Here is a 22,750-nt window from a genome sequence, read left to right as displayed (position 1 = left end):
TAACACACTGAATTCTTTAATCTGACATTTGGTCCCTTTCATGATATAACACCACCTCCTCCTTTCTAACCATCTTTCCTACTACTATCTTCCATATACTGTATGTTTTAACCAAAGTGAACTAATTCTGTATTTTATCACACCATTCTGTATGACTGGAAAGCTTCTCTCCTTGTTGAAATGCTTCCTATCTTTAAGGATTCAGCTCAAATACTACCTCCTTGGAGGCTTTCTGCATTTGCTCTCCTCTCCCAATCAAAAACTATCCTTCCTTTCTAGGATTTTACATGGCATATAGTCGGCACTGTTACTATTCCTAAAATACAGGTCTAACCAAGATTGCCCTCTTCAAAAACCTTCAGTGGCTCTGTAGAATCAATGAGGAAAAATATGAACTCCTTCCTCTATGGTTTGATACCTCTCAGTAAGGAACTTCTCTTGCCAAAGCAGATGGGCACCTGCTTTGCTGGAACTTAATGACCCTAGAGATTTGCTTAAGGATTCTGGGAGCTTGAATAGTTTGTCCAGGATCACAGAGCCAAAATCACTTATAACACAAACCTATCTTTTCCCCATTCTCCCTGGCAACTACCCAAACTTCCATAGATGTCCATGTTTTACACAACAAATTACAAAATTTACACAATAATCATGGGTTCACTACCTGCTGTCTTTGTTTTAGTCCAAGATTCCTTCATTTAATACAAAGAATTGGAGCCATAACTGGTAAATTCCTCACTAGGAAAGGCCTGTAAACCCTGTATTTAGTGGGCAATTAACTTAAAGAAAATGTAATGTGTGACTCACTGATCCAGAATGGCAATTTTGAGCATTTTGATATAGAAAACTGAAAGATGTGCCATGTCTTGGGTCACTGAGCAGTGGGAGGAGGATTGGAGAATATTGTACAATCTGCTGCATTTTAAAACCAAAAACCAGTTGCAAAGTAAAATTATGTGAATTTGTGCATTGCCCTTTGCCTCTTAATTTCTTCACCTTCTGGGACAGCACCAACTCCACCTTCCCACTCATTTCATTCTCCAGTTTCCTATGGTCTTTGTCTTCTGCTTCGTGCTCCTTAGGCTGGTGGCTGGGATTGAGCTCCACAAAGGCCACAGTTGGGCTGGCTCGGGTCACAGTTGTTGTAAAGTGCTGACACTCTGAAATGAATACAGAAACAGGAAAATGGACACATTTTAAAAAAAGTATATAAGGTTTTTAAAAAATCAATAAAACATCAAATGAATCATTTACTATTATACAATGTTCCAAAGTCCATTTACTCTTCATTACGGCTTAAATGATGAACAAGAAACCAGATTAGAAATGATAAAAGGAATCAGATTCAGAATAGTTAATTCGTTATTTTTAATCTAAACTACATCATTCCCAATAAAAATTTGTAGTTTATATGTAAATGTCAGTACATGAAAATACTAAAGAAAAAAATGCAAAAGTGAAAATTATTATTTACATGAAAGTCAAATTGATATGATATACTAGAGCAATTCTAAGAACTTCCAAAGCCTTAGATAAATGTGAAAAGCCAAGAAGAGTATTTTTTCTGATAAAAAGTTAAGTGATTTGCCTTTATCCTGCTGGGAATAGTAAATATCAAGGTACAGACTACAAGTCCAAGTCTTCTGACTCCCAAATTAAGGGTTCTCTCCACTCCATCACACCTGCCTAGGCAATTGGTACAGTATGACCTTGAATACCTTTGCTTGCTACAGAATGATCTGTCTACAGAAAAAGAAAGTCTTGATTCTAAGTACCACTGGATAACTTTTAAGAGAAATGCATTATCACCCTATCCATTTCAATATGTTTGCATAATCAATGGTTATGGTGTATATTTTAAATCCATTTTATTCATCTTAGAACATAATTTTACTACTTAAATGGTCATAGAGATCTATAGTTTGTCTTTTTGCTTTTACACCATATTTCTGATCAGAGATTTGTTTAGTTTGGAGTCCTTGGTCAGGAATTAAGCCTCCAATTATAACATTGCTCCCATGGGGAAAATGAATTAGGATGTGATTGATAATTTAGGATGCAGATTTGAGTCATATCTATATATCTATGGTGATATATAAGTTGGGATACTATTTCTAATAAGACCTCTAGATGTCAGTATAATCCTATCATTGGGAAGGGACAGTAAGGGCTAATTTCACCCACATGTGCAGATCCACGGGGGAGGAAGCCTGGTACTGTGGATAGAGAGATGACTTCGGAGTGAGGGAGACAAAATTTCAAGTTCCATTTCTGAAATATGCTGACTGTATGATCATGGGCAAATCATTTTAACCCTTCAATGTCCCCCAGTAACTAAGGCCACAAGCTGCAGAGCCGGAGCTGATCTACATAGATAAGAGGGAGTTTCATCAATTAGAAGCTGCCTAAACAAAATGAACACTTTGGATTCTTCCCCAAGGAAGAAGGAAGGGAGGGAGAAAGGGAAGGAAAAGAGGAAGCAAGCAAGGAAAAAAGTAATTAAGGGAGGGAGGGAGAGAAGGAAAGAAAGAAGGAAGCAAAAGAAAAAAGTAAGAGAAGGAAGAAGGAAAGAAAGGAAGGAAAAAAGGTAAGAAGAAAAGGAGGGAGAAAAAGGAATGAGGGACAGTGAGAGGAAGGGAGAGAAGGAGGAAGGATGTGGGAGAAGGAAGGAATGAAAGAAGGAAAGAAGAAAGGGAAAAAAAGAAGGAAGGAATGACTTTTAATGCTTTGAAAAATCAATAGTTTCACTGATGTGATTAGAGAAAGGGGCCCTGAAAGAACAATATTAGCTTTTGACAGGACTGTACTCATTATATTTGAAATGTATAATGGTTAGTTAGTAACCTTCCCCAAAAGACCTACGTTCTAATCAAGAGTGAATATTAGCATCCCAACTGATTATACTAGTAGTGATAAACTAGTGGATTCTCTTTTCATCATTCTGCAACACATGCTCTGATTCTCTATGCTTTCATTCCCTTTTATAACCTGATCCATATCTCTTACTAATATACTAAGAATCTGGATTTTTTTTTCTCCTCACAACTCCTCCACCCCATCACTTGACTAGTTTATAACAAAAGGTAACATTACTGCAATTAACCCTTGTGTATGTGAATAGTTAATGACTGTGAGAATTTTGGGAGCCTAATTCCTGTACTAAATAGTCAGGCACCTTTCAAAGCTAGGCGAATTATAATGGGAGGAAAAGGAGAGGTACCCTTGTCCACGAGCTTCAGTGATTAACTGCAGGGATGGTTCTTGGGTAGCATTCTATCATTGGAGCTGTGTCTAAGCTATGTCCTTCAAGAGCTTGTCTAACCTTTCTTAGAAAAAGACTATGGAATCATAAAGGAGGGAAAGGGCCCTACATGTGCAAAAATGTTTGTAGTAGCTCTTTTTATGATAGCAAAGAATTGAAAAAGAAGTGAATGCCCACTGATCGGGGAATGGCTGAAGGAATGGTGGTACATGAAGGTAACGAAATATTATCGGTCTATAAAAAATGATGAACAAGCTATTTTAGACAGTCCTGGAAAGGTTTACATGAACTGATGCTGAGGGAAACAAGCAGGACCAGGAATACATTGTACACAGTTACAGCAAGAATGTACCATGATCAAATATGAAAGGCTTGGTTCTTCTCAGTGGTTCAGTGATCCAGGGCAATCCCAATAGACTTGGGAGAGAAAATGCCATCTGCATCCAGAGAAAGAACTGAGGAGACTGAATATAAATCAACACATGCTATGCTCACTTCTTTTTTCTGTTGTTGTTGTTTTTTAATCTCTCTCATGGTTTTTCTCTCTGATTTTTTTCCCCAACATGATTCATAAAGCATTATGTGCTAAAAATAAATTTAAAGGAAAACAAAGACTAGGGATTAAAAGCCTATTAAAATGACCCTAAAACTGCATGCCCATGGAACAAACCTGAGTCATGTTCTGTACTCCCACTTTCTTCTTGTCCACCATCAGTCTCATCCTTTTGAGGGGGTAGTTCAGCTTCCTCAGTGGTGGAAGTCTGTAAGAAAAAAACTTTTTCATTAAAAGAGAGCTGAAGCACTAATACTTTGCCCTTTTGATTTTTTTTTTTAAAAGTAGACTCTCTCTAAAACGCATTATCAACTACTGGACTACTAGCTTCCTAATGTGGCTCCCTATCTTAATCTCTTTCCAAACCAAGCTATCTCACCTGATATTATCATGTGAATATTTGTAAAGCATTATGTTTTTAAAAATCTGGCAGTCAAGGCTCTCCATCTAGCTTCCTTCTACATTTCCAACTTTACCTCCCATTACTCCCCTATATAACTCGAAAACTCTCTGTTCCTCTATGATCCACTGGGTTTCTTTATGTCTGTACCTGGGCTCACACCATTCTGTTTGTCTAGAAATCACCCAAGACTATCAAAGGCTGCCCAGCTCTCAGAGCTCAGCCCAAGGATCATCTCTTCAATGTTGCCTTCTCCTATCATGTTGCGTTTCTCTATGATTCTTTCTTTCCTCTATATGTTAACTTGTAGCACTTAGATAGCATTTATCACTGAACGAAGAGTAGGTGTTTTATATACACTACTGACTGTAAGCTCTTTAAAGGCAGGGAAGTCATTTTGTACATCATTTTATTTTTTGATGAACTTGGCAGAGTACTTTGCGTATACTTGAATCTCAACACACGAAAAACATGATAACCTATCCTAGGATAACCAAGATTAATATGTTATTGTTAGCATATTTTTCAACAGTGAAAAACTCTGCCATTATATGGCCAAAGTGGTTGTTCTTTTTACACATTCTAAAAACAAACTAATTGTTTAGGCTTTTTACAAATTAAATTTACACCTTTTACAATTATGATTTTTTTTCTCCAAAATGTGTTCAAATAGTTTTTTTTTTAAAATATGAATGGCCTTATAAGTTATATTTTTAATGAAAAATTTTAAACTTAAAAGTACTCGTTACATAAAAGCACTCAGCTCTTGGATATGAACAATCTAAATGGTAGATTCAGAGATAAAATATAATTTTTGTTTATAAAGGGTCAGGAAATAATGGCAACCCTATACTTATACTGAAAGACCATAATGGTTAAGAATAATGGGTACTTTTGAAAACATTAGATAAAACTGTACATGACATTTCATCTCATATAAATTTTCCGTTTTCTAGTTTGTTTTTAAACAAGTGGTTTTCTGGGCTTATATAATTTTGAGAGGCTTATTAAAGAATTGAATGGGTCAAAGTTCCTGGCATTATAATGAATACTTCTAACATAGATTTTCTTTTTAGTTTTTATAAAGAGAAAAATTTGACACAGTTATTAAAACATTAAAATCAACTGAGGAATAAATGGAATTTTGAGAATTTAGAAGACGATGCATCTCATAATAGTAAAAATGACAGTCACATTGTCCTGTTGGATAGTACTGGCAGAATGCTAATTTTTTTTTTGTAATTTCTACACAAATGGACTAAATTATAAAAGTTATTTGATTCTGGGAAACGCCAATATGCCATGCCAGATGGCTGAATTACATTCCTGAGAATATGATCATTTCTAGTCACCACAAATAAGCACAAAAAGACCTTCAATATGCACCAGCAAACCTCATCAACATGTCAAAAGAATTCATTTCTAAACCTTTTAAAAATTCAATACACCTACAAACCTACTATAAATCTAATTGCAAAGAAAAAAAAGGATTCTTATTTGATTTGGAATTTATTTATTTTATTTTTTTTTTTACAAATATACAACATCAAATTCTTCTATTAACTACATTATCACTTTTAAAACACTTTAATATTTTATATATTGTGGCACTATATCTTATCGTATTCCCAAACTCCAAGTAGTTCCATGCAACTAAAAGGATGCATCATTTGAGAGAAAGTCCGAAATCTAGAATCCCAGGTTTTTGAAAACCTAGTTCACACAGTTCCCTTTCTTCCTTCCTTCCTTCATTTCTGTATCCTGCTACTACCTTTATAGACTTCCCTTTTCCACAATTTCCCTTTAGGCTTCTAAAGTTACTTTATCCATCATCCTTCTTATCCTGAAAGCAACTTCCACCCACAGAACCTCTTCCTTTAATTATTTCTTCCTGAAAGAAGTTGTAAGGAAGGGCCGCTGGGATCCATTCCCGACATCCTTCCTCCACTATATCCTAATACCTCTCATCCATGCCTTTTGCTTTTTGCTTTGCAGCTGGCTTTGATCTGCTGTCATCCCCACTTATAGCATAAACTCTTCAAGAACAGGGATTCTATCTTCTTGTTTCTAGGGATCATTGTTGTTGAATCATTTTAATTGTGTCCAACTCTTCATGTTTCTTCTCCAGCCACTTTGATAGATGAGGAAACTAAAGCAAGCAAGGTAAAGTAATTTGCCTGGGATCACACACTAGTAAGTATCTGAGGCAGGACTTGAACTTGGGAAGATGAGTCTTCTTGCCTCTAGACCTAGTGCTCAACCTACTGCACTGATACCTTCTATTAGTAATAATTAAAAATACTTGACTTGCCTTCTGCTTTCTATTCCTTCTAAGCTACTTTATCCCCATGTCTTTTTCACTCTAGGCACAAAACCACCTAAGCTGCATATGGAAAAGGGTCAGGTCCCAGTAGTTTTCCTAAACTAGCTCTAAGGCCAAACCTATCCTGAAATATGACTACACAAAGAGTTCTAAATGCAGGGTTTGGAGAATTTCCATGGCCCAAGTAAGTATACCTAATTATTTACAGAATTCATGATTTTCAAACTAAGTCTATAACCTAACTTTTTGGCAGTTATTTGGCTGAAAATAATGAAGCCACAGAGTTTTGCAGGGATAAGTGTTGAGGGCTATCTTTGCATGGATTTTGAAAAATAAAAAGCTATTATATATTTTTTAAAAATAAAATCTAAGGAAAAAAACAACAAAGAAAATAGTGGAGCATCAGGCTTGGAACCAGGAAGTTCTGCATTCGAATCTGGTATTAGACACTTTAGTAGCTGGCAGCCAGGTGGTACCATAATGCATAGAGCACCGAGTCTAAAGTCAGTAAGACTCACAGTCCTGAGTTCAAATGCGACTTCAGATACCTACTATATGATGCTGGGCAGTCACTTAGCCCCATTTGCCTCAGTTTATTCATATGTAAAATGAGCTGGAGAAGGAAATGGCAACCACTCTAGTATTCTTGCCAAGAAAACCCCAAATGGGGTCACAAACAATCAAACATTGTTGAAAAATGACTCCACCACCATAACTGGGGATGTTAAACTACTTCTCTCCTCAGCACTGTACATCTCACATTTTATCTAGAAGGGCGAAAGTGTAATAGCCCAGGAGACCCAGAAGTGATAGACCTCTTATGTGTTAAATGTCAGTAAACTCTGCCTAGGATCCCCTTTGCAGCCAAGATCATTCCATAAACTTGTGAGTATAGTCATAATTAGACAGAAAGCCAGAAGTTGTGTATAAACAGAACTGGCTAAATGCAACATCCCTACAATTACATTTGAAAAGAACATAAACATGTTTTCTAAGAGGCTTTTGCTGAAATCTGTTTTTGAAAGGGAATTTGCAATTGGTCCCAGCTCCTTCGCAAAAGCCTTTAATACAATGAGCAATGTTTCAACAGCCATCTGATTATACATTTCCAGGACTGCTGGAAGGAAAAGTTACCAAGTTATTGAATTATGAAGTAGAATTCCTATACCTTCATCAGGGTGGAAAAGTATAAAATCTAGCTTTAGCCTTGTTCATTTTGTTGAGGAGGTAGAAATGGAGCATTTTAGGCACCAAAAAATTGTTTGACATTTGCTAAATGTGAAAATAAAAGAGGGAGAAGAGCAATGAAGCTGGTGGGAAGGAGCTTGCCCGCAGGGAGTGGGAGGAGGTTATTTGGGACTAGTTGGCATAAGGGAGCTGGTCACAATAAGAGAAGGAGGGACAGCTGGGGAGGTCAGTGGGTAGGAGTTTGGGGAGTTGAGGTAAGCAAGAGGAAGTCACGCAACGAAAGATAATGGACAATGGGAAAGACCAAAAAAAAAGCTAAAGAAAATCTTTAGAGTTTCTAGAAGAACAATCATTTTATGATAAAAGATATCTAAGGGTGGGGGAATTTAATTATTTAAGGGAAGGAAAGTCTTTCTGGGAAAAAATACAACCCACCCTATTTGTATGAAATTTGTTTATTTTCAAAAGGGTAAAATCCTCAAAAATCTAAGTTCATTCCATTTTTATTACTTTATTTTGAAATATTAAATGTTACATATAATATCTTCCCCTAAATTCTCAATAAATCTCAAGGTTTTTATTTTTTCCTTCTTGTCAATTCTCAGAAATTTCCTTTTACAAATGAGGTAGGCCCAGGCTTAGCACAGTTAGTCATTACCAGAAGTTATGCTGATTTTACCTGCGTGGGGCAGCATGGTAGATAATATGAGAAAAAAGGATGTGAAATTTAGTTTAAATGCCACTGAGACTGCCTCAGTTTTCATAACTGGAAAATAGGGATAATAATACTTGTAACACCTACCTAACAGCTTTGCTGTGGGGAAAGTGTTCTGCAAATCTTAAGTCTCTATAGAAATTGAAGGTTTTATATTACTTGGTTAGCTGGATCACAGATTTAAAGCTGAAAGAGGTCTAAAAGGCCACATAGTCCAATGTGCATCTTTTTTACAGATGAAAAATTGAGGAAATTAAATAATTTATCTAGGTAGTAAATGTTAGAAGCAGAATTTAAATGCAGGATCTCTGACTATAAAGCCAGAGTTGTTTTCACTACACCCTGCCACCTCATTGGACTTGTTATTGTGGTAATTCTTTTGAAATATCACTCACTGCCTTTTTCTGCTCCATCCCCACCCCTTAAGACAAAAGTCAAACTATCATCATAGTTACAACCAGCCAATGAGACTGAGTATAAATGAATTTGCGGCATAGACTTAGTTCTTAAAACCCAGGTCATAAAAATAAAACACTTTCATTGTGATTAATCTTGGCCACAGAAAAGAATTGAAAATACTTATCCTTCTTTCTCTGCAGGTCAGGGAGATACGGATGTGGAATATCGTATATATTATCAAACATGATTGATGTGTTGATTTGAACTGTGTTTTTTTCCTCCCCTTCCATTTTTCTTCTATTTATTATTATTTTTCTATTTTCTTCTATTATTATCTATTTTTACAAGGGATAGTTTGATGAAGATATTATAAAAACAAAAGATCTCCATAAAAACAAGATTTTAAAATCCACCTCAGATTTAAAATCAATTTAAAATCCATAGTTAGTGATACTAACTATGAAACAAGAGGAGGGATGGATGAAGTGACTTATTAAAGTCCTTTCTAGCTGGGGATTCTAACAGTCAAACCAAATTATTTCTGGGAGCTGTCTATTTAGATCAAATGACAGTCTTTCTTAATGGGCATGTTGGCAAATGCCAATTACAGCTTCTGTCTTTACTCTAATTGCCTTTTATCCCTGCGCCAAGCAAACATTTACTCACAAAAGGTACAATTTCAAAGGTCTATTAAGAAATAGACATGGCTTGTGGAGCCGGGTTTATGGAGTGGGAAGAGCGATGAGCGGGGAGTCAGGAAGTCTGGACACTGTTCTAATGGCTGCTAATCATTTGCTGTGTGACCTTTGGCAAACCAATATCCTCTCTGTGTCTTCATTCGCCAAAGGAGGATGGCAGACAGACCAGGTGATCTCAAAATTCTTTCTAATCTCAAGATTCCATGAAATGAAATTAAAGGATGTTGGCTTTCTGTTGATAACCATTAAATTTCAGCCAACTTTTATGGTGTATGTCCCCCACCTGAGAATACTTTCTCACCCCACAAACACGTTGCTTTCTGATGATATTTTATCATACTCTTGATGTCATGTTGAGATCTTGAATGCCTTTGGGATTTACAGCTCAGATTCTAACACAAAACAAAATACTAATAAAACTACCAAATACTAACAATTAAATATTAATAAAACTACTAAAATACTAATAAAATTTAAAAACTCATAATAAATGAGAGAGCTGGATTTGGAGTCAGAAGCCCTGGATTTGGATCCTAAGTCAGACATCACTAGCTCTATGTTCAGAGGGAAGTCATTTCCCGGAATTTCAGGCTCCTCATCTGTAAAATGAGAGAAATAATATTTGCCCTACCTCGAGGGACATTGTAGGAAACCGTTTGATGAACCTCCGAGTTCTATAAAAACTTAAGTTAGAGAGGCTGCATGTATTGTGGAGAAATGACAGATCTGGGTACAAGTCTTGTTTCTGATACCTCTAGGCTATGTAAGCCAGGAGGAAATCCCAATTTCTCAGAGCCCCAAGACACTCTAGAAGACTCTAAGTTGCAGAGCAGCTGCCAGTTTGCTTTGGCAGAAGGAACATCCATTCCATTCCTGAAGTTCATTAATGAAATCACATTTGGACATCTCCTCGTCCTCTCTTAAGCTCTTAATTTGTCCTATAATTATATGTCCCGTTCCTCCCCCTCTGCCCTTCCAAGATAAAGCTGTCTTATCTTTGTATCGGCTCCTAGGGCTTCACAGAGTACTTTGCACATATTCAGTGTTTAACAGATAGTTGCCAAATGTACATATGAGTTGCAATTAATGCTGAAGATCTCAAGGCACCTCAGAGATGAGGAAAACGTGCCCCCAATTGTGTACAAGGCCCCCTCCTCTCAACTAAAGTACAATCAAAGGGATGGCCTAAATTTTTCCTTCTATCATTGAACTTCAACCAATCTACTCTCATCCATCCTAGAATACTGTAAAGCACTTCACAAAATTTAAATGATTATATTATGTTACATCTTATCATTTCTTCTATCATATTGATTGATAACTTTCCCCACTTTAAAAATGCTAGATTATTAGTCGTGGAAGTCTTTGGACAGCTATTTCTTCATACAACTTGTTTCATAACATTCCCCCCACATCCAGTGAGTTTAATTTAAAGGCAAAGAACACCTGGTCTATTTTCCCATCTCCCATACACCAAGAATAGTAGAGGGCATTTGATAAGAACTTGCTGATGCTTATTGATGGAGTAATTTAGAGCCAGTGTTAAAATAGAAAAATGTTCACTAATCCATATATAAGGACATCCTGAAGGCTGCAGATAGATTTAGTTTTAAAATATAATATTATTTATGTTTTTATTATATTTTATTTTGTTAAAATTTCTCAATGACATTTTCATCAGGTTCAGGCCACTTTCATGTTTGACACCTCTATTTTGAGTATATTTTCCTAGTAAATATTCAACCACTTCCTGAGATTTTTATCAATTTGCTCTCAGCTGTGCTTACCATGGTGTTTTCCTTTGAATAATTATTGAGTGAATGGATTTGAACTGAGAGGCTCACAATATGTAACCTTCTAGCATTAGTAGATCAAGCTATGTTAATTAAAAGTCATGCTTATCAATTTCACTTGGGACCTGTCTGTAAATGGGAATATTACTATTTCTCCTCCATACCAAAGGGGTAGAAAAAAATTGAAAAGAAAAAGGAAAAGAGGACAGGAAAAATTAAACTAATTCAATAAACCACAGCAGAGTTTATGAAAGAAACTCAGTGCCATAAGACATTAGGGAAATATCCCAACTCTAATCTGATCCATACTGGATTTTCATAAACGTCTATTGGGGGACCTGTGGGTTGAAAAAACATGGAGGGAAATTTCACTCAATATAAGACATCTTTTTAGCGAATGGAGTTGTCCCAAAGTGGTACAGTTAACTACTGTATAAGAGTTCTCCAGTGAAACAGATGTGTTCAAACAGAGGCTCTGATCAGAGTTATAGGTTCACAGATCAAGGAAGAAGGGATTTCAGATGAAAAAGGGGGGACTGAAATGAATTGTGCCCAGGATAATTGGAGTATATGTGCCGCAAAGTTGCTTCCAAGTGGAGAAATTTGTGATCTGGCTGAGGTTACTCGCCACTTTCTGACTTCACAATCTTGTCTGCCCACTGATGAAGGAGGCCATTTGTACAGATGTCGTTCACTCCTGAGGAATTGTGACAATTTGGTGGTGGGTGAGATGACTCCTCTGTAGGATGCCTTGGAAAAGCATTTTAGGATGAAAGACACTATTTGAAGAAGAGAACACTATTCTTTTGAGAATCATACAGAACTGGACAAATGGGTCAAAAATAGAAATAAGCCTGGAGCTAATTTCATTCCCCCGGAGGCACTGAAGTTGGGTCTTCCATTGTTAGTCACCTTATTCTGCTACATAAGCTTTTTTTTTGTTGGTCCTCAGAACAAAATAATTTTGTCTCTGCGATAGAAATGTAATTGCTGCAAGAATGAAATCCAGCCAAGAAAATGTTTTCCTTGGAGCGACACGGACTGAAAGAAAATTCGAAGTCAGTTCGCTTATGGAAAGACTTCCTTAATATAATGTTTTTGCTAGAGCTAAAAATTTCCCCAGTAGAATACTTAGTATGTCAATAGTAAAACTTGAATTTTAAAACATTTTAGTGAAAACCCAAACTTCATTATGGAATAACACCTAACTTCTGTTCTAATTCTATGTTCCATTGGATTTCTGAATTCCAGCTAAATGTGGTTAGGTAAAGCTAATGAGGTAAGTTATACACTATTAATGGGATGCTTAACTCAAGAGTGTACAGTTGTAAGAACGAGGCTAGACAGTTTGGCAAGGAGTTTCTCCTCATGTTCAAGTCCCTGTGCCATATCTGGGTTTGTTCCAGAATTTCCCAGACTCCTTGAGGGTCCATCTGGGGCTAGGGATGTCTCTAGGTTATTTCTTGATTCAATACAAAAGTAGAATCTTTGGTCTTATTATAGTTTTAGAGCTCTAGCTGGAGGCTAGGCTATAACTTGGACCATATAGTTAAAAGGAAACCACAAAGAACTTTATTCCGTGCGTGTGTGTGTGAGTTTCCAATTGGATTATCTAGTAAAAAAATGCTGAGGTTGGAGAAGGATATAGGTTGGGAAGATATATATGTGCATGTGTGTATTATATACATATACATACATACATATATATATATATATGAATATATACTATATACACACAAAAATATTTTTGTTGTTCAAAAAATATCCTATTCCAAAGAGCAAAACCCCATTATGCCAAAACAGAATAAAGATTTAACTTTAAAAAGGTTTTGAGTGACAGCAAGATGGCTTAGTAAATAGAATTATAGGCCTGGAATCAGGAAGAACTGAGTTAAAATCTGGCTTCAGATACTGTGTACCTTTGGGCAGTCACTTAATCTTCATTTGCCTTAATCCAGTAGAGAAGAAAAACTCATGGATACTATGATCTCTTGGGTCATAAAGAGTCTGAGACGACTCAATAAATGTTTCGTGGGCAAAGTATTTTCATGTTTCATATGGGATTAGGGATATACCCTCCCTTATAGGGAGAACAATCATTTTGAATTGTCTTGTTCTTTTCATTTAAAAAAAAAAAACACCAAACCACCAATGTATTACCAAGTAGCAATTTACTATTTAGAATATGAATAGTTTTTAAGAATGTTTTTAATATTAATTTTTAAAAGTCAATAAATTCCTCCTATTGTAGGATCTAAATGCTTTATCCCATATATTTAGATAAATAGACACATAGATAAATGGATGGATGGACAGATATATAGATGAATGGATGGATAGATACATAGATGGATGGATGATAGATATATAGATATAAAGATGGAAAAATAGATACGTTGATAGGACAGATACATGTATAGAAATGAATGGATGAATGGATGGATAGATACATACATAGATAGATAAATGGATGGGGGGATAGATGGATGGATGGATGGATGGATAGATAGAGAGATCAACTGACTAGGTCATCTCCATATGTCACCCCAATTGCAAGAGCATCAGGCACTCATAGAACCAGCTTCACTTTTAAGCAGCATGGAAGCTTTAACTTGCTCTTTTTTTTACTTGGTCTGGTTTCCTCCCCTTCCTACTGAGGAAGTCTGGTAGCCCCTTTTCCCAGGGATTCACCATATTAGTGTCAAATAGAGCATACACCCACAATTGACTTTAGCTTTTTTGTTGCTTCAGTTGTGACTCCTTGTAACCCCATTTGAGGCTTTCTTGGCAATGGTACTGGAGTGGTTCGCCCTCCTTTTAAAGCTCATTTTACACATGAGGAAACTCATCAGTAAGACACAGATAAGTGACTTGCTTGGGGTCACATAACTAGAAAGGGTCTGAGGTCAGATTCAAACTCAAGTTTCCCCAATTCCTGCTTGTATCCACTGTATTACCTAGATGTCCCAGGCTTTTGCCCACCTGTACCTCAGAACCCTGGCACTTCAGTAATCTCCCACAGTAGCAGGATTATAGGTCTACACTACCATACCAATGTTCATCTATATATTTTCATCTAGATTAAGAGAAAATGGAAAACCATCATTAATTTGAGCTTAAAACCCAAAGTACAGACACCAAGCAATCTGCATCAGATTAAAGGCTGGGTCCTTTTATTCTCTACTTTAAATTCTGCCCTGTCAAGAATGTATTACTATCGCAAGGGACACGTATCACAAACAGGATCATAGACAGGGACAGAGTTTTCTGCCCAGATAAGACAAGAATGGATGGTGAGGATGATGGTGCAGTTTTTTGCAAACTCAAACACCAAAATGGTGGGAGGGCTAACAAGCAAACAAAAACCCTGAAGAGATATTCTCATGATGAAATCAGCTCTTCATCCTAAGTCAGAAGCAGCCAGGTTTGAGGTAATTCGCAGTTTGTACGGGAGAAACACGGTAAATTCATCGGGATGTCTGGTACAGATAGAGCAAGGTATTTCATCCATTCATCAGAAATAATTGGAGCAAAAAGGACAGACAATGAGACAATGGAAAGAAATATTTAGAATGAGTACAATGAAAAATGCCTGATCTTTCGGCAGTGAGTTTAATGAGCACCAGCTGGTGTTTATTCTAGCAAAGAAACTCTAAACTTCAGGTGGTGTGCCAGTAATAAAGATAATTTATAAACCCCTTCAGGTGAGCAGCCGATAAAACCAACTGCCACACTGGAAAGATTGACATCTGCCTAGATGATAAAGCTGTCTTGCTGGAGACAAGGCAAAGAGTTGCCATGGTGAGGAAATTATTTTAGGCCATGAGTCTGGTTCTATGTCTCCACAGGGCTTGGATGGGGCAGGGTAGACTTACAACCTCCCTAACTACCTCAGGGAAGGGATAAAAAGCCTGATTTTACTCTTGAAAAGTCAAATTCACTAATAATAGGAAATTATTTCTATTTAGGAATAGGACTAGGAAATGTGTTACATTCGTGTTACACAAATAGTGACCTAGCTTTCAAACTTGTAATTTAGGAGTCAGAATTCATATTTCCACTATGCTGATTTTAAAAAACAAAGCAGCAGCTGCTGGGGAAAAGAATGAAAAAGTTGCTAACATCATACTCCTAATAGACTCATTATAAAAATCAAAAGACAGTAAGCTTAAACTGCAAAATTTCCACTGATGTTTGGGATAAGTGCATTGGAAAAAAGGTCGAACTTACTCTTTCAAAGATGTATTCTATCTGCAAGGTCAACGTTTTGTTCAGTAAAACAAAGAAAAACTCCTCTCTAGTGAGGGGGAGAGCTGTTCAATTTCAAAACTCCCTATGTATTTATAATAACTTTTCCCACTTCAAAGGAGCAAACTCTCACCCCCATCTCTGGAATTCTTTTCTCACTGTTTTTAATGAGTTCTGGATTTTAGTCCAATTTTTGCCTTTCAAAGTTTTGCCATCAGTAATATAAGTTTCTCTTATTTATGAAGATATTACCTCCTGCTCTGAATAATTTTAAAGGGTCACATATTATTATTACATATTAAATGTTTTCCACAGAGAAAATTTATATAGCAACAGAACACTGGAAAACTCTAATCTGGTCACTCATTTTTGAAGTTGGATCAATGGGTTAATATTATATCAGCTCTGTTTACACTGAAGATTTTTCATTGACCTCCTTCTTTCCGATTATTTTTTTTTCCAAGTGAGAACACCTTTTTTCTTTCTTTGCTTTTTCTTTTTTGTTGTTATACGTGTACAGGTTTGTATATCACTTGGCTACCGGCATATATTCAAAATCAAATTATTGCAACTTCTTCAAGGTTGTGTGCATATGTATGTAACACACATGTATACATAACACACATATACATATATATAGACAGGTGTAAATAAAAACAGGAGTAAAAAAATTTTTTTTAGTTCATACCTCTCTTTTTTTTTAACCAATTTTTGAGACCTCAGCAATGTAAACAAGAAGCAAAAGTGAGATCAAGTAATTAGGTCCAAGCAATGATACCATTAAAATATACCATAAGTCATCCATAAACGACATTATATGGTCTTTTAACCCAAAACATTAAAAAAAAATTGAAATCAATTTCTACGGAATTCTCCTTTTTAGTGGCTGATTTAAAAACAGAGCAATCTTATGCATAATAACAAATCTTAGCTTTTCCTTACTGTCAAGTCTCTGTTGAGGGAGTTTGTCTTCTTTATACTGATCTCAATGCTACTAGTGTCCTGCTTCAGTTCCACTGGGGAACCATCCACTCTAGCCACACCTTCAAATCTCTGCGATCTAGTTAGCGAGGGGGAAAATGTTGCTGTTGTACACTCTCTTTCTTTTTCTTCTTCTACGCCATTAAAAGTTTCTCCATTCACGCTGACTTTTTCATCTACCTGTAAAAAGGAAAGCAAACAAAAAAAACCCCACAATACAATCTAATAACCAAAGAATAAAGCGACGCAAAATATTCAAATACTGAAAAATCCATAGAATTATGGAATCAAACTTGGAACCTCAAACTCAGACCCAAACAGGAAATCCTCATTACAGTATAACTGACAGTTACTTAGGCTTTGTTTGAAGGCTTCCAGGAAGAGAAAGGCTCTTTCTCAAGGCAGAATTTCATGGAAGGAAGGCACTAGTCAGATATTTTTCCGAACATTAAGCCTAAACTGATCTTTTTTTTAAAGACCCAATCACTGAAACATCCAATTCTTTCTTATTCTGATCATTAGGACCAAGTAGAACCATATTATTTCTTCCCCTGTTCATTCTTAACTAAGCCCACGATCTTGAGACCCTCTCCCACCCTGGCTCCACTCCTCTGGATGTTCTCCAATTTGTCCTAAAATATGGCACCCAGAACCGAACAGATATTCCAGATCTGACCTGAGAAGGGTAGACTACAGTGGGCCCATAATCCGCTTATTCCTGGACTCAATTATCATTGTTCAGTTGTAGCCAACTCTTTGTGACCCCATTTGGGAATTTTCTTGGCAAAGATACTGGAGTATTTTGCCATTTCCTTCTCCCAACTCATTTTATAGATGAGGAAACTGAGACAGTTAAGTGACTTACTCGGGATCATAGCTGGTAAGTATCTGAGGCTGAATCTGACTTCAGAAAGACAGGTCTTCCTAATTCCAAGCCCAGGGTCTATCCACTGGACTACCTAGCTACCTCTTCTCTTAAGGTGGCCCAAGAGTATTTGTTCCCCACACTCATTTTGAACCTGAAGCCTTCTAACCACCCCACCTTCTTTTCAGAACAAATGGGTAGCCACAGGTTTCAATCTTCTGCTTGTGAAATTAAACCTGTGTGTAAGACTTAATATTTATTCCTACTGAACTTCATCTTTTTCAGATTTGGTCCAGTGATCAAGCCCAGAAGCTTTCAAACTTCCTCAGTTCATGGTGTTTTTAGTGTCTTAGTAATTTTCGCACAAATCCACCAAATCAAAAGAAACATCTATTAGCCATGTTTATGAAGTTAGGTTAAATTCTAATATTTCATTAGGGCAAGTTCTAATCTTTGCCTTTATTAAATAATCAGGTAAATTTCCTAAAAAGTTACCTAAAAATGAGGTAAATATTCCACAGCACCCTCGAATCCCCATGAATTTGTTTGGCAGTACAGCTTGGGAACCATTATCTATATTACATGAACATCAAATAGAAAGGGGTATTTGAAAGTTTGGGAATGTCTGAGAAACTAGAACATCTAAATTACAAGTTTTAAATCTTTACAAGAAGCTTTTGTATAGTAGTTAAAAGGTAATCAATCATCTCCATAGGCTTCTTAAAATTCTTCTTTACTTTACTTTTCTTCCTGTTGTCCAGTTAGTTCTTATTACATCTCTACAGACGATCAGAACAGGCCTTTAGTACTAGGCAGGATGACAAACATTAAATGGTCACCTTGCCTAGTATCAAAGGCCTGTTCTGATCTTCGATTTTCCTAATTTCAAATCTAATCCTCCATTCACTATTCCATACCCTTAACTGTGGTGATGATTATAGTTATTTGAGGGAAGTCAGCTAAATATGACAATTGTCCATATCTACATGGCTTCTTCCCTGTTATTATGTGGTGTCTGCTGCTCCAGATACAAGATATCTTCTCATTAGCCATCAAAGCTTCTTTTCTGCAATAAGGGGATTTCTCCAGGGGACCTCATCATGAGTTGTTGGGACAATAGTGGGAAAGACCCAAGAAAATATCTAGTATTCCAGGAAGCTTGGTGCCAGCCAATGAAGAACCACTAACTCACCCCTTCCTTAAAAGGCAGCCCCATGTTGTTCCTCAGGCTTTACTGAAATAATGGGAGGGAAAACCTGAGCTTGGGATGCACAACGCACAGAACACAACCAATTCTTGCCCAGGAGCAGGTGACTTTTCTTCCTCTCATGCATTTCAACAAAACCTGGTTCTACCCTGGGATAATTCATTAAGTGAAGGGAGTGAGAACTGATAAGAGCTAAACCTATATAATCAAAAGCTTTCAGCTGCTTCTCAAATTCCAGGTTCCCATTACTCCCATTTCTCCAAGTCAATTTGTTTAGATGAATTTTGATGAAGAGAACCAATGCTGTCACCAAAAAAAAGGGGGCTAGTGGATCCTATCAAACGTTACTGCTGGTCATTCCTATGGGGCAGACAGAGAGAATACTGGGAAAAAAAGTAAAGGCAGAAGGGGCCTTGAGGAAGGATGTCACAAAATTGGGATACAAGTCATCCATTTGAATATTCCTGTTTAAAATAAAACATTACACTATTTACACTAAAGAGAGAAAAGCAGACATTCAGGTTATCCCCTCAGATGCAGAATTAAACAACTCATTTCCTTCTCCTGCTCTGTGTCAACTCAATATAATTTCACTTTCATGAATAGCTTGCTTGTTAGGGTTAAGTAGGTAATCGAACTATAAGTGAATGTTGACCATAAGAGCTCCATGTAAAAGAAAGCTCTTGGTGAGCTCAGGCTGCACCCACCCACAGAAACCATTCAGGAGCTGCTTCTCCATTTCATTTCAGACTTCCTCAGCAAGTCAGTCAGGTCAGGGAAATTTTCACTTGTCCTTTCAACACAAGCTATAAAACTATGACTTGAAAAATAAAACAAATTTAACCCCGATTGCCTCAAACAGACAGACACAAATTACTTGAAGACAAAAGGAAGATGCTTTTATAATGAAATTAAAGCCCTTTCTCTGTCTCTCTCTGTATATGTCTCTTCTGTCTCTGTCTCTTTCTTTCAGCAAAGGTCAGAAAGTTTAGGCTTGTGTACTTTTAAATTAAATGAGGAAGATAAACCACTTTGTGCTAACCAATTAATTTAAGTAAACAATGTCTTTGCACTCATAGTTTGAATCCCCTAGCCCTGAATTCCAGCTCTGTCTTCTGTGCAGCTATTATAACCCCATGTGGCTTGGAGTGATAATAGAAGCTGATTTTTCTTTGCCATGAAAAGGATCGGAGACAAAGGATGAATGCTCCCTTGTGATATGATCCCTACCCTTTCTCTCCAAGAATAAAGAGCAGAGTTGGAGGATGTGGGCAGGATGCTTCAGTTTTCACAAGTTTCTTGGTTCTGGATCCAATTTACATTTCTCTGTCCATAATCAGTTGAGCTTATAGCTTATATTGCCATCCTTCTTTTCAGAGAAAAGGGACAGCCGGGCACTAAAAACCACCTGAGGTAGCCATGGACCCTTCTGATTTGTTCACTTTTGAATCAATATGTTGATTATTTGATCACAGGCACCTTCCTCTTAAAGGATGTATTTACTCTTTTACAGCTTATGTTGACTTCTTAAATTATATTTTTGGAGAGTTTTTCTATCTCCTTTCAAATAATAAATTTACATTAGCATAATACTTTTAAAATTGCCATATGCTTAAAATATTCCATATCTCACAAAAGCAGCTAGGTGATGAAGAGTAGGACACTGAAAATGGACTTAAGAAAAGTGTCAAAAAAAAAAAAACTGCTCAGAAAATAACTCCTTCAGCTTAAGTTTCCTTATTTATAAAACTGGGAATAATAACTGCATCTAATTCCCAGGATTGTTGGGAGCATTAAACAACATTATATATGTAAAGAGTTTTGTAAACATCAAAGTGCCATAGAAATGGTACCGATTACTATTATTAACCCATGTAACAACCTTGCAGTTGTTATTATTCCCATTTTATGGATGAGGAAATGGAGTTTAAAAAATTAAGTGATGGGACAGCGAGGTGGTGCAGGGGATAGAGCACCAGCCCTGAAGCCAGGAGGATCCGAGTTCAAATTTGATCTCAGACTCAACACCTCCTAGCTGCCTGATCCTGGGCAAGTCACTTAACCCCAAGTGCCTCAGAAAAAAAAAAATTAAGTGATTTGCCCCTTGCTGCATATTTACTAAATGACAGAGGGGTCTTTTTGATTCCAAGTCCAGAAGCCAATATACATCACATGCCCGCACCCGGGAAGATAGCTAGAGCCACACTGAGGGACTGCGAATCCCTCACATTTGACATCCATGACTCTCTACCATCTCAGAGAACATATGGAACATACAGGAGCCGATCTCAAATTGGAGTACATGAATTGAATCTTTGCCCTTGTGGGTTAGACCAGAGCTGCTTAAACTTTTCCTACTTGCCACTCTTTTCTGATTGAGAAATTTTTATACAACTCTGGGTCTAGAGCTATCTTAAATATATACATATATAAACACACATTTTATGTGTGCATATAGGAGCTTATGTATACATGTGCACATACAAGTATGCATATATTTGTCTATTTGGCACATGCGTCCATGTGTGCATGTGTTAATATATGCAGTCTGTGTATATACATATGTATGTGTATATGCACATATGCATTTATATGTGATATAAAATATACATATAGATATAGGTGTGTATATATATTTATGTATATATAATTTGTGTGTATGTATATATATTTTATACATATTTATATTATAATATATATTATATTATAATATACATTTACTGATTCCCGTTTAAGAAACTAGGGATTAGAGGAGTAAGATCTCTTTCCTAATTCTAATTAAACCCAAATCTTTGGAGGAACACACACTTTGGGGTGTATATTTTAGCTCTGTCAGAAAGGGAATAAACGCATGGTCTTTTTCCCCCGCTCCTCCTCCCAGGGTCCGCAGTCTCACAGCGTTCAGGGAAGGCAGCCCTACCTTGAAGGTTTTCAGACCCGGCGCCGTGCTTTTGGGCTGGTGGTAAGGCTTGGGTGTCAGCATAGGCACTGCTTTGGGAACGAGAGTTTTGCTTGGAGACGCGCTGCCTGCTGCAATGCTGGGGTCCGGTTCACCGGGGCGAGCGATGGTGGTTTCCACAGTGGCAGTGAATTTGGGAGGAGGCAGTGACTGTTGCCGCAAGTATTTCATGGGATTTGGGTCTTTCAGGGAAGATGAGTTTGGCTCTGTTGAATGGCTTCTTTCCAGAATTTTTGGCATCTCCAAGCGCTCCAGGACGGCCTCACTAATGGTAAACCTTTCGATGTACTGCTGGAGGATCCCTTCGGCCTCCTCCCGGGAGCGAGCGTTTTTGTAAGCTTCGTGGAGCTCTCTCTCCCTCCGTTCCCTAAATGCAGGTGGAGGGAAAGCAACAACAGAGATGCCATTGAAACACTTTGCAAAGATGGTTACGAGTAGAAGCTGAGAAAGGAACAATTCAAGAACTATACTTTTTGCCTAATTCATTATATTTGCGCAATAAGAATGATAGCGCTAGGACGAAACTTTTATCTTTTAGACTTATTTTTGGTTTTAGGTGGATGGTTATAATATAACATTAAATTATTACACAGTTAAGACTGTAATGAAAGTTTTTTAAAAATATATTTCACATTGAAAAAAATTAAAGAACCCACTTTTCCTGAACAATCTCTCTGTAGGTTTTAATGCTTTTCCTTCTTTCACTTGTTCCATCACCTCCGGCCAATAATTTTTCCATTTTTTTCCTCTCAGCTTCTTTCTTGATGAGATCCTGAGATGCGCTTCTTCTACGGCTTTTCCAACGAGCCAGGTCCTAGAAAGGAGGAAAAGTAACAAAGTGATGTTCTCCTTCAGACATTCACGGCATCGAATGCATCCATCCTTCTCCTTAAGAGCTTTTCAATACTCATCATCCCAATTTGCTTGCAAGGTATGTTTCTGACAGTCAGGTCAACAAGCATTTATTGAGTGCTGACTATCTACCAGAAACTGGGCAAAGCATTAAGATGGCCATAAATAAATAAATAATAAACAAACACATGGCAAAAGCACAGCTCCTGCCCTCAGAATTCACATTCTAATGGGAGAGACACTATGCAAACACATATGTATAAATAAGATATATATGGGGTAAATGGAAGATTATTTCAGAAGAAAG

General features: G+C 37.0%; 1 protein-coding gene across 8 annotated transcripts in view; it reads right to left on the bottom strand.

The window, feature by feature from the left end:
- The window catches only part of LIMCH1 (LIM and calponin homology domains 1), a 334,515-nt gene that overhangs the window by 32,288 nt on the left and 279,477 nt on the right, over positions 1-22,750 (bottom strand). For all 8 annotated transcript variants that reach the window (XM_051965619.1, XM_051965620.1, XM_051965622.1 and 5 more), the window contains 5 exons: positions 22,248-22,405; positions 21,553-21,958; positions 16,522-16,740; positions 3,933-4,023; positions 997-1,160 (listed from right to left, as the gene is read on the bottom strand). In XM_051965619.1, the coding sequence (XP_051821579.1) occupies positions 997-1,160; positions 3,933-4,023; positions 16,522-16,740; positions 21,553-21,958; positions 22,248-22,405 (1,038 nt within the window). The remainder of the gene's footprint in view (positions 1-996; positions 1,161-3,932; positions 4,024-16,521; positions 16,741-21,552; positions 21,959-22,247; positions 22,406-22,750) is intronic.

Source organism: Antechinus flavipes, chromosome 6 (assembly GCF_016432865.1).
Source record: "Antechinus flavipes isolate AdamAnt ecotype Samford, QLD, Australia chromosome 6, AdamAnt_v2, whole genome shotgun sequence".
In the NCBI taxonomy this organism is placed as follows: Eukaryota; Metazoa; Chordata; class Mammalia; order Dasyuromorphia; family Dasyuridae; genus Antechinus; species Antechinus flavipes.
The sequence above is the reverse complement of the archived record's forward strand: the minus strand, read 5'-3'. Positions and strand labels throughout refer to the sequence as shown.